Source organism: Diospyros lotus, chromosome 5 (assembly GCF_014633365.1).
Source record: "Diospyros lotus cultivar Yz01 chromosome 5, ASM1463336v1, whole genome shotgun sequence".
In the NCBI taxonomy this organism is placed as follows: domain Eukaryota; kingdom Viridiplantae; phylum Streptophyta; class Magnoliopsida; order Ericales; family Ebenaceae; genus Diospyros; species Diospyros lotus.
Genome location: NC_068342.1, coordinates 36,744,785 through 36,756,918, shown reverse-complemented (window position 1 = coordinate 36,756,918; position 12,134 = coordinate 36,744,785). Strand labels below are relative to the sequence as shown.

General features: G+C 30.2%; 1 protein-coding gene across 1 annotated transcript; it reads left to right on the top strand.

Annotated features, from left to right (window-relative positions):
• Positions 1-1,030: 1,030 nt before the first annotated feature.
• Positions 1,031-1,986, top strand: LOC127802777 (glycine-rich RNA-binding protein GRP2A-like). The gene is made up of 2 exons (XM_052338797.1): positions 1,031-1,198; positions 1,462-1,986. Exons 1-2 carry the CDS (start codon positions 1,088-1,090, stop codon positions 1,786-1,788), a joined length of 438 nt encoding a protein of 145 aa, XP_052194757.1. The 5' UTR covers positions 1,031-1,087; the 3' UTR covers positions 1,789-1,986.
• Positions 1,987-12,134: the final 10,148 nt, after the last annotated feature.

The window sequence follows — 12,134 nt, the reverse complement described above, 5'->3', positions numbered from 1 at the left end:
GCTGAGTAATTGGGCACGAGACAATCGAGAATAAGCAACTTTAACTGAAGCAATGAAGCAAGTAGAGACCAAGTAGCTCTAATTGAGCAAGGGAGCAAGACAAGGCCTTACATAGATTGAGAACAGCAATCACCCATTTCCCTAGTTGAGTTATTCTTTATATATTTATTATTCATTTATTTTATTGACTTTAACATTAAAGGTTATACTTAGGGAATCAACCTCCACCTCTTTCTTATGAAAAATATTTAAAAAAAATCAAATTATGATGTGGAAAAATATTCTAAAGAAAATGTTGTTTCACGAAAAACCCATATATATGTCATGTGTTTGAATGACCTAGAATGATTTAGGTTCAACGAGGAATAGAGATTAATCTAGGTATTATTTCAATCAAGAAATATATATTTAATCAAAAAATGAAAGAGATTAAATATGGATTCGAATAATCCATATCTCTGTTTTGGGTTATTTGAAAGATTGAGGATGGACCCAAATCAATTTAGATATTTTTCAAATCCAAAAAACACACACACACATAGACTTATGGATGGAAGAGTATATTGTTGCAACAATCATATCGGGATGCCTATTTGGATTGGAAAAAGAGAGAGAAAAAAAAGAAACCTCATTAATTGAAATAAAGGCTGAAATCTCTATCAATAAGAGTTTTCGAGAAGAAAGAGTTATAAAAATTATTTTTGAGAAGAGGGAGCTATAAAATTTGTGTCCTCCATTTGGATTGGGGGAGGAGCAAAGGAGATGAGATGAGTGATAAGAGAGAGCTGAGATGAGAAGAAAAGATAAAAAGTGGTTTAAATATAGGAAACATTATTAATTTACTAGGTTTATTAAAAAAATAAATAATATTTTTAAAAATAGTCGGTATAATTTACACAAATGGAAAATCGCAAGGCTATAGTTGGGATTTACCCCCTATAAATATCTAAGGCGCAGTGCGCACCCGGTGCAACGTAGCCCAACCCTAGTTATCTCCGCCTCCGTGCGGCTATATATAGACTCTTTCGCTCAGAAGGGCTAAACCGTGCCCCCATTTTCTAGGTTTTCTTCTCTCCCTGATTTTGCTATGGCCGCCGAGGTAGAGTACAGGTGCTTTGTTGGAGGGCTTGCCTGGGCCACCGATGACAACTCCCTTGAGAGAGCCTTCTCTCAGTTTGGTGAGATCGTTGATTCGAAGGTCCGTTTGCTCACAGAGATCGGATCCGATTCGATTCGGCTTTGTTGACTCTGTTACTGCTACTACTACCCTGCTCTCTCTTCTGTCTTTGTTACTCTGTTACTCTATAATGCTACTTTTACTGATTTCCTGAAACGGTACGTTCCATCTTTGATATTCTTGATGGAGAACGGTCGATTTTCAGTTTCAGTCCTTTTTGTGTTGTGAATCTGTTCAGATCTGATCCATTTATGCTTATTTGTATTATGGTTTTGGCGTTTCAGATCGTCAACGATAGAGAGACTGGCAGATCCAGGGGCTTCGGGTTCGTAACATTCAAGGATGAGCAGTCAATGAAGGACGCCATCGAGGGCATGAACGGCCAGGACCTCGACGGTCGTAACATCACCGTTAACGAGGCCCAGTCACGCGGGAGCGGTGGCGGGGGGTTCCGCAGCGGGGGAGGCGGCCGTCGTGACGGTGGCTACAGCCGTGGAGGCGGCGGTGGTTACGGTGGTGGCCGCGACCGCGACCGTGACCGCGGGTACGGTGACAGTGGGGCCCGCTACTCGAGGGGCGGTGGTGGATCTGAAGGATACTGGAGGAACTAGGGTTTTTGAATGGTGGTTTAGTTTTTTCGCTTACTTTTGTCGGTGCAAGTGATGTTTGTTTCGGATCTATGATGTCTAGTTTTCTATATGTAACTGTCCGTCTTCTGGCTGCCGCTGGTGTGTAGTGCTGGCGGGAGGCTTCGTTTCGATCTCCGGTTTGGAAAATGCAAGAACAAAACTGTCGTTTTTGACGATTGATGATTGGGTTTCCTTTGTTATTTTCAGTGTTGTGGCCGGTCAATGAATTTACCAAAGAAAATATGAACTAAATTTATTCAGTGGGAGATGGAAAGTGCTTAATCAAATTGGAAACCATTCGTAGAACCGCCATTGATATATGAACACATTAAAGGTGTTTAGTATTATTTAGAAATGCCATAAAAATCTTAAGGTAACATATCTGAAGTGTTATTTATGCTTTTGGTTAGTGACTAATCTCTTTTTTAAAAATGTTTTAATTCCAAACGTAAAGACGTCTGGGGTTAAAACAATTATTTACCTCAATAATTAACATATAAAATATCTGAATATATTTTATAAAATAAGTAAATACATTAACTTAAATTTTTATATAAAAATTAAAAAATTTACTGTCACAGATACTTAAGAAATTTAAAGTTGTATTAGATAACTAGTTTTCGACCCGATGCACGGTATACAATATCTAATAAAAATATATATAAAATATAAAATAATAATTCAAAATATAGAATGTAAATTATAGTAAATTTAATATACTGCATTGAGTTAATGAATGAACAACAATATTATTTCATGATTAAAGTAAATCTTAAGGGACATATAATTAAAGTAAATCTTAAGGGACTTATATGGTCGAAATTGTTTGTTCATTCTATTTATCATATATTAACATCTCATGAAATTGTTATATTTAATAAATAAAATAATTTATTTTTAATACATTAAAATCTCCTGTATTTAATAAATTAAATATAAGCAAAGTAATAACTTGGGAGAAAAAATAAAATTAGTATAATAACTTATTAAGTCTTTTCAACTAATTAATTTTGAAACCATCATTAATAATATTTATATTAATAATATTTATTTGCTATTTAATATGTTTAAGATATATTTTTTTATTTTTTAATTTCTAAATATTTATTTAATGTATTCAATAAATTGAATAATTTTTTTAATACATTGAAACTATTATATTTAATAAATTGAATAATTTATTTTTTTGTGTATTACAGTGTTATATTTAATAAATTGAATAATTCATTTTTTGATACATTAGAATCTATTGTATTCAATAAATTGAATGTAGGTAGATTCGGTTATATTTATCTCCTTGAATAATTAACTTTGAAACCATCATTAATTATATTTATTTGTTGTTTAATGTGTCGAAGATGTATATATTTTTATTTTTTATTTCTAAATATTTATTTGTTATATTCAATAAATTAAATAATTTAGTTTTTGATGGATTGAAACTACTGTATTTAATAAATTGAATAATTCATTTTTTGGTGCATTGAAATTTGTTATATTCAATAAATTAAATAAATAATTATTGAACAATTCATTTTTTAGTGCATTGAAACTTGCTGTATTCAATAAATTGAATAAATCATTATTGAATAATTCATTTTTTTGTACATTGGAACTTGCTATATTCAATAAATTGAATGTAGGCAGAGCAATAGTTTAGGAAAAAAAAATTAGCATAATCTACTTTTTAAGTCTTTGCTTTCTTAGTTTTAATTGATAGTTATACATTCGGTAATATTTATCTGCTTGAAGAATTAACGTTGAAACCATTATTAACCATATTTATCTACTGTTTAATGTGTATAAGATATAATTTTTTATTCATAAATATTTATCTGTTGTATTCAATAAATTGAATAATTCATTTTTTGGTGCATTAAAATTTATTATATTTAATAAATTAAATAAATTATTATTGAATAATTTTCTCGCTGCAGGCATAAAACTCTTTTTAAATAAATGGGATGGCTATTATATTTCGAGATAATTACAAAAATATGCTATAATATCTATTTTTTATGAGAAAAATAACTATTTACTAAGGTTATATGGTACCATTTTGGTATTTATTATTTAAAAAATAAAAACAAGAAATAACATTTAAAGCCAGTTTGGATGTCTTTTTATTCAATTTTTGTTTTAGTTCTACTTTTTATTATTAAAAATTTCACTATTTTTATTTGTATATTTTTTCTCCCCCTATCAGCGTCCGCTTTAATGTGGGTTGGGATTGATCCAATTGTTAGATCATCTCCAATGGCCATAGGAATCTCAATCTTTATTTTATTATAAATAATTTATTTCTTATTTTAATTTTATTTAAAAAAATTGTACATGTTTCAATTCACTCCGTATTCTCTTTTCTATTTCACTTTTTATTTTATTTATTTTATGTTACTTATAATTTTTACTATTATAAAAATTTATTATTTATTTTGATAATTCAATAATAAATATGATGGTATTGAAATTTTATAATATTTAATATATTTTTAAATAAATTTACTAATTTTTTTAAATACAATTATTTAAGAAAATTAGCTGAAGTATTTCTATAATTCAAATACACAAATCAATAACTAAATTCATAAATACACAATATCACTCATCTAATACACAAATAAAAAAAAATATAAAAAAAAAAAAATCACAAGTCAATTTGTTTGTTGATGAATAGCAAGCCAAAAAATTCACAAACCAATTTGGACGATGAACAACAATCGAGAGTGGGGGCACCATTGCCGATTGTTCTGCTAATTTTCGCCACCGCATTCATTGGTCGCCATAGCCTTCTCTTCTTCAGATCTCCTAAACAATTTATTCATTTGGTAATTTAATCTTGTATCAATTTGTTCGATATAGATAGACGGTCAATTCATTGTGTCATATGCAAGTGCGTAGCTGCAGTTGTAGTTGTTGTAAATTGTTTAGTCATTGATGGGTGTGAGAATAGTAATAACATGTTGAGACAATCTTGTATTGACGTAATATTTTTTAATTTTTTTTATCTAAATCGAATATATAGGCATTAGGTTGAACAGCTTTGTATGACACTAAAAAGATTTCACTAGTTGTGTCATGTCCTAAAAACACTCAAATTTTTACAACCAACTTTGAATATGAGTGTCATGGAGCAATTGATGGTTTTTTTTGCAAATAATACGACATAATATTAGGTTTAGGGTTATTGGTGAAAAGTTTTACAAATTGGTTGAAACTATACATCGTTATTTTTGAATTGTGCTATGTATAATTCTAAAATTATACAAATATATTATTAAAGATCGTAGAAGTGCCACCCCTACACCAATAGTCAACAATGAGAGATATTATCCTTATTTTTAAAGTGAGTGATTGTTTCCGTATATTTGGTTTTACCAATTTAACAAAAGAAAAAGTTCTCACTAAGGCTTTTTTAAAAAAAAAATTAGGATTAGGTTGGAACACTTGATGAAATTTATGTCCGAGTAAAAGCCCCTTACAAACTTCAAGCAACATCATCATCTAATGTACCTTTTGCATACGTATCTCATAAAAAGAAATGTTGCAATTTCAGGAATACAACTCGATGATGGTTTTTGGGACTGACCACCACGTGTCACTTCTGTGAATGGACCTCGGGAATTAGACCTCGGACTTGGTGATGTTGAACCTCGATGACAGGACCTACAAGACAACAGAGTGACGGGGTTAGGGTCCCCCGGGATGGACTCTGACGCTCAAATTAGTAGAGTAAATGTAAGTCGTAAAAATGTAAGAGCTGTGGAACTTGCCATACCTGGTGAGGACTCTTGTCCTTTTATATATAGACCCGTTATGGGGTACCCGGGATAAACCCGTGTTGAGCGGGGGCACGACTCCCGAGGATCTCAGTCAAGGTAGAACGAGTCTCGCGGCTCGGCCCGGATTTCTCGGGCTCCGCTCTGGATTGTTGACTTGCCACGTGTCAGTCTCTCAAGCGATCCACGTGACGGGTAAGATTATTGGCACGTAGGGGTATTTTGATAATTTTGGACAGTGCCACATCACAACTACTTCAATATTAGCTTTGAAAGTTAAAAGAAATGGCTATAAGAATTGGAGAGCTAAGCAAACAAGCACTTGCCGTTAATGTTCTATATTGAAATGGTTATAAAAGTAAAAGATTTTGATAAAGTTACTCTTATCTTTATTTTTGATTATTTGGCTTAGAATGAGAAGACTGCAAAAATTTTATTGACTAGAAGTGATAGATTAAGAAAATTTTAGGTGCATAACTTTATCAAGAGAGATGGTGGATGATTCATAACAAGATAATATTATGATTGGTGTTACTTAAATTTGAACTTTTACTTTTATTTATTTATTTTGTGGACATGCAATTATTAATCTTATAGAACTTAAAGCTTGAAAGTTTTTAGCTTGTTATTTTTAATATTGTAGAACTTATGATATAATGTAAAACTTATCTAGAACTTTTTAGCTTATTACTTTGTTATGCATAACTTTTAATATTGTAAAACTTATGATTATTTGCAAACTTGTTTGGATAATATATGATATCATTATATTTTAATTTTTATTGTTATTATGTGTTTATTATGTTTTTTTTTTATCTTTATGTTATAAATTTAATGATAAGAAAATAAAAATATTATAATTTTCTAAAGTACCAACAAAACACTGAAAAAGACTTTTCAACAACATTTTCAACTTACAATCAAATAACAAAAAAACACATTTAAAAAACACTTTTCAGAAAGCTGTTTCCTATAAAGAAAACACTTTTTTTTTTTTACAAACAAATAGAGCCTTAAAAATCAACGTAAGTGTAGTGGTACGCCACGTGTAACACCCCGCAATAAAGTAACATAAACCCCAAGGACATAGCAAAGTGATAAAGGGGTAGGCTGAAAAGCTTATCTGGAGGTTCCTAGTGTGGGTTCGATTCCTGGGGGAAGAAGAACGCTTCATTTTGGGGAGGATTTTAGGAGTGATATTAGTGGTGCTTAGCTCCCATCCTGATCACTTAGGCACATCCCTCGATTTACCTTCTTAGTGTAACTCTAGGGGTGGGGTGGTTGAGGATGCCAGTAATAAAACATAATAAAAAAAAAATAACATATACAGAGAGTGATATCTATAATCCTATTAATATATTAATGACATAAAAAAAATAAAAAACTACTTACACATCTTTAACACTCTATTAATCAATTATCAATATACGCTTATAATTACCAATATACCCCTCATTGTTAAAGTATCATAAATTATAAATTACAATTTAAGTAAAGAATATATTGATAATTAATTAATAAAATATTAATAAAAATGTGTAAGTAGTAATTTTTTAAATAAAAAACAAAAACTAGAGAACATATTCATTTTTTTTTCTTCTTTCTCAACTACCTTCTTTGTTATTTTATAAGTTTTTTTAATAAAAACATTTTACTTCATCTAATAAGGCTGAAAAACGAGAAAAATAAATTATTAAAAAACAATTGATGGTTAAAATAACAAAAAGACTATCTAAACGTGTAACTTAAGATTACCTTATTTTAAGTACCCTGTACAGTGTAAATAGATATTACATTCATGTTGTACAAAGCACGAGTGTTAAATGGTATCATAAAATTCCTCGCAAAGAGTTCAAAGTGGAGATTGTTTAGCAGAAAACCATGTTTTCTCTTGCAAATAAGTGGGTAAACATGACCCAAATTTATAAAAGAAAAATCAGAAAACATCTTTAACTTGTTTTCTAAAATCTAGTACAAATTTATAAAATACAAAATTTATTTTCTATTCTTTAATTTTGAAGAAAAAAACTTTTTAAATATAATTTTTAATTTTATATCTTTATAGAGATATTTTTCTAAAAACTACTCATCTTCCGCAAGTAAATAGGCCTAGGTCTCTCCCCTTTCTTTTTATAGCCAACCTAGAAGATCCACTCACCCAGATCAAATTTGAATTATTTGGATTGAACTCTCATTCCTTCTTCTTTTTTTTTTTTTTTTTTTCTTTTTTAAGTTTTTCTGTTTATTTTTTATCTTTAAAATGAATATTATAAATATATTTTATTTTTTAATCTTGAAAATAAATATTTCACCACTATAGTTATAACTCAGAGAGATATATTTTACATAATATCCTCGAATACTAATTTACGTGCCGAGATAAATACGACCCTACATAATTATGATAGAGTTATGATGGCAAACTCATGTTCATAATAATTTTTATGACTTAGAATTGTATATTTTTTCAACAAGAGAAGACTTTTATGATTATTATGGTAATAGATTCACATTCACAATGGTAGTTATGACTTCAATTGTATATTTTTTCAACAAGAGAAGACTTTTATAGTTGCTATGGTGGTCATCCAATTCATCTCTTTCATCAATAAAATAAATATTTTATTATTCAAATCCTAATCAAGAAAGAAAGTTCAATAGTCAGGGGTTATCCTAAAAATTAAAAAAATGTCAAACTGTTCTTACGTTTGCGCGGAGAGAGGCTACAGATAAAAACTGACTGTTAGGTTCCTTAATTTACATCTCTAGTTGGAATCATGGGTCGAGCAGCAGGAGACGCTCGTGATGGTGCGTTAATCAAAATAAATAAATAAATAAATAAATAAATATTTCATAAAAAAATACATATAGATAAGATAAATAATAAAATAATTCAAACACTACGTCATAATTTAAAAAAAAAATTATTCTGAAAAACTGTCAGTAGCAATGGAGGTTACGAAAACAACCAAAAAATCCAAAGAATTTTGCAGCGGTTAATAAAATAGTGTAAGTGATGTAAAAGATAGGAAAAATAGTGGAAAAAAGTATGAAAAAACGCAATTACGAAAACTGAGAAATTTCAAGGTCACAAAGATGCTAAAGCAGTAACATTATCCAAATTAGCAAGATCACAAGATGCTAAAACAGTAGCATTATCTAGAACAACGGACGATGCATTTATTTGTTGCATGAGGACGAGGGTGCTTTGAGCACCATTCTTGTCTTATTAGGCCCTCTTGAGCATCCCCAATCCTTTCCTCGGGTTAAAACTGATCAGTTATCCCAAATTTATCCTAAACTCTAAATTTACCCTAAATTTGAAGTAAAGATAAAATTATCTCCAACCATTTACCTCAAATTTGGGGTAAAATAATAGTATTTTTTTATTTTTGTTATTATAAACATTTATTTTATTTCTAAGATTATTTACTTACCTATTATATATCAACTTAAATTACTACCTAAAAATTATGTAATTAACTAACAAATTTCAATTAATAATAATATTTTTTTTATAAAAGGATTAAATCTTGAAAACTTTAATTTTCAAAAAATATGCAATAATATTCATTCGGTTCATTTTTAATTATCGTGTCTATAACTTTTATTTAATAATTTTTAATTTAGTGTATTTAGTAATTATTATTTATCAATAGATTACAATTTATTAATATTATTTAAATATTATTAATATTAATAATAAGTAAATAAAAAAAGATAAAAAAAATTAAAATTTATTATACTTAAAATGAAAGAACAAAATAAAAATAAACACATAACCTCAAATTTGGGGTAAGCGAATACTATTACCCAAATTTGGATAATACTATTCACTTACCCTAAATTTGGGGTTTTTAATCCTAAATTTGGGGAATTTGGATAATACTATTCACTTACTCCAAATTTGAGGTTTTTAATCTTAAATTTGGGGGTGAGTTGGAGATGTTACTAGAAGTTCGTTTTTTCGGAGTATTAGTATAGGATGATAATAAGGTTGTTAATTAAATATTTACTTTTTTATTAAATTTGTTAAGTTATAACCTATAAACATTTACTTGGAATATCATATTTTTATAGAGTAAAATTTTATAAAAAGTAATCATTACACTTTTTAAGGATAAAGAGACGTTTCAAATCTAAAAACAATTTATTTGAGGGATTTAACTATAAAAAATCAACTGTGAGGGAGATTGGAACCGTTTCAAATGAAATAATGTAATTGTAAATTAAAATATAATCTTAGAAACTTAGGACAAATTTATGTAAAAGATCAATAAAACTAACATATAGAGTCTCCAATGTCATTTCAAAACTACTAACAAAGTTTCATGGTAAAAAAGAATAAGGATTTACATTTTAGGCAAGACTCTTTTAAAAATCATACAGTAAATTCCTGTAAAATTACAATAAATTTAACAAAAGCAAACGCTTGTTATTGTAACAACAGAGAACATTTTGACAAATCTTAGATAAATTTTTGTAATTATCCCTAATGATGATGGTTTTTGAGATTAATTACCACAGTTCTATCTTGATGTGAATATTTGAAAAAATGGGTAGACTTGTTCCCTCAATATAATCTTTGACTCTGAGTTAGTGAAGTAAATGTTCAGTAAAGTGTATTGAGTACTTAGAGTTACTTGCTTTCTAACCTTTATATAAGCTCTGTGGGTTAAGATACTTAAAATTATCTTTAAGATTTTTATGATCAGATATCTCAAATTAGCGAAGAATTCATTGGAGTAGTTATTTTTCCAAGATTCTCAAAGTATTCATGGCTCAACTATTTCAAGATGATAATGGTAGATTTGTGATATTGGGCCGAAATTATTTTCTCTGAATTTTCGAAGTCATCTTTAAGTATCCTTGGCTCAAGTTTCTTAAGATGGTAAAGGATTCACCACGTCGATTGGAGATAAGTTTTAGTCTTGACCCCTTAAATTTGAACTAGGGAACAAGTCATGTGTCATTCTATTATCAACAAGTGATAAGGAAACACAAAAATGAGAATGGTTGCTTTTTAGGAGTATTTTAGTAATTTCTTATTTTTTGGGTGTCTCTTTATTACTTCATTTCCCATTTATCGAGCTGGGCAATCCATTCAATTCGGGGAGTAATAGAGATTATTTCTCAACTTGTCACTTAATATTGTGACTCTCGTCTCTTTGTTGGGTTTTTGTTGGATTAGTCTCCTCCCAGCTCGGTTTGGCCAAATTGGTTTTCCTGGATTCGATATTTCCAATTCCATCTTTACTTACTTGGGTATGCACTGCTTGATCGTGCCATGTTCAGGCCCTCAGATTGGTTTGGCATGCCCTCACTTCAACGAGTCATAACTTTTGATCTTATAGGAGTTACGTGTACTAACATTTTCGACTTTGAAAATAATTAATTTATAGATTTTAAGGAGATTTATCGAGTTGTTTGTGTGGTTTTGAGAAAATGGGCAATTAGGATAATTAAATATTTTATGTGAGAATATTTATGGAAATAATGAAAAAATAAAATGGATTGATTTGGTGAATTTTTGGAAATGTTGGGGCATAAGTGAAATAAGGAAGAAGTGGGATATGGGGGTGTGTGCATGATTACAGAAGCCTTGGGGCGCTGGTGTAATTCCGAAAAAAGTTGGAAGATTAGTTAAATAGAATTGAATGCATATATAGTTTGAAGGCAAGTGGCAAAACGGGCAGGCAGGAGTGGGATGCGGGTTCGATTCGTGAGGGAGGCGTGCACGCTAGAAGGAAAGGGCTGATTTTTAATCAGCCAAGGCGCCCCAAAACAACGTCGTTTTGGGGAGGCCAGCTGCTGGCCTTGCGAGGCCCAACCGCGCCACGTGGCACGCGTTGGTGCTTCCTCTGCCACCTACCTATGTTGCTTGCATTTTACTCATTTTCTGTTGTTAATTTGCAGTCACGTAAATGAGTAGTGGCTGAGGCATTTATTAACTGTAAATCCGTGGATTAAACTATGGATTTGAGAGAGAAATCAAGGGGTGGCCGAGCCTATAAATAGGCAAGCACAGCCGTGGGATTAAGGCATTAAGTGAAGACGAAGTTCCGTGAGGTGAAGAAAAGGAATTCGGCACTGAGGTGATTAAATTAATTTTAATATATAGTTTATTTAGTTAATTTATTAAGTTAATTAAAGTAGTTAGTTTAATTGGTAGATAATATTTAGAATTAGTTAAATTAGTAAATTTATTCGTGATTAGCCAATAAAGTACTTAGTCTTATGTATATGTATAATTGTAATAAGGGCGTTGCGGGTACGCTATCAGCTTGTATAACGAAATGGGGTTAGTTACCGAGTAGCAAATAATTCAAGGTAAGGGTTTAATATGTTATGTGTATAAATTTCTTTTGTCATGACTTATATAAAATATTGAGGAAGTGCCTAGGCATAGGGCGGTGGATTGTTGATCGTGAGAGTTCTAGGATGAGGTTATGGATGGAATCACTAGGGGCCACCTAAAACCTGAGATAGGTGCGGTGGACGGGCTTGCATGCAAGTTGCACTTCATTTTTATCTATGATGTAATACTTA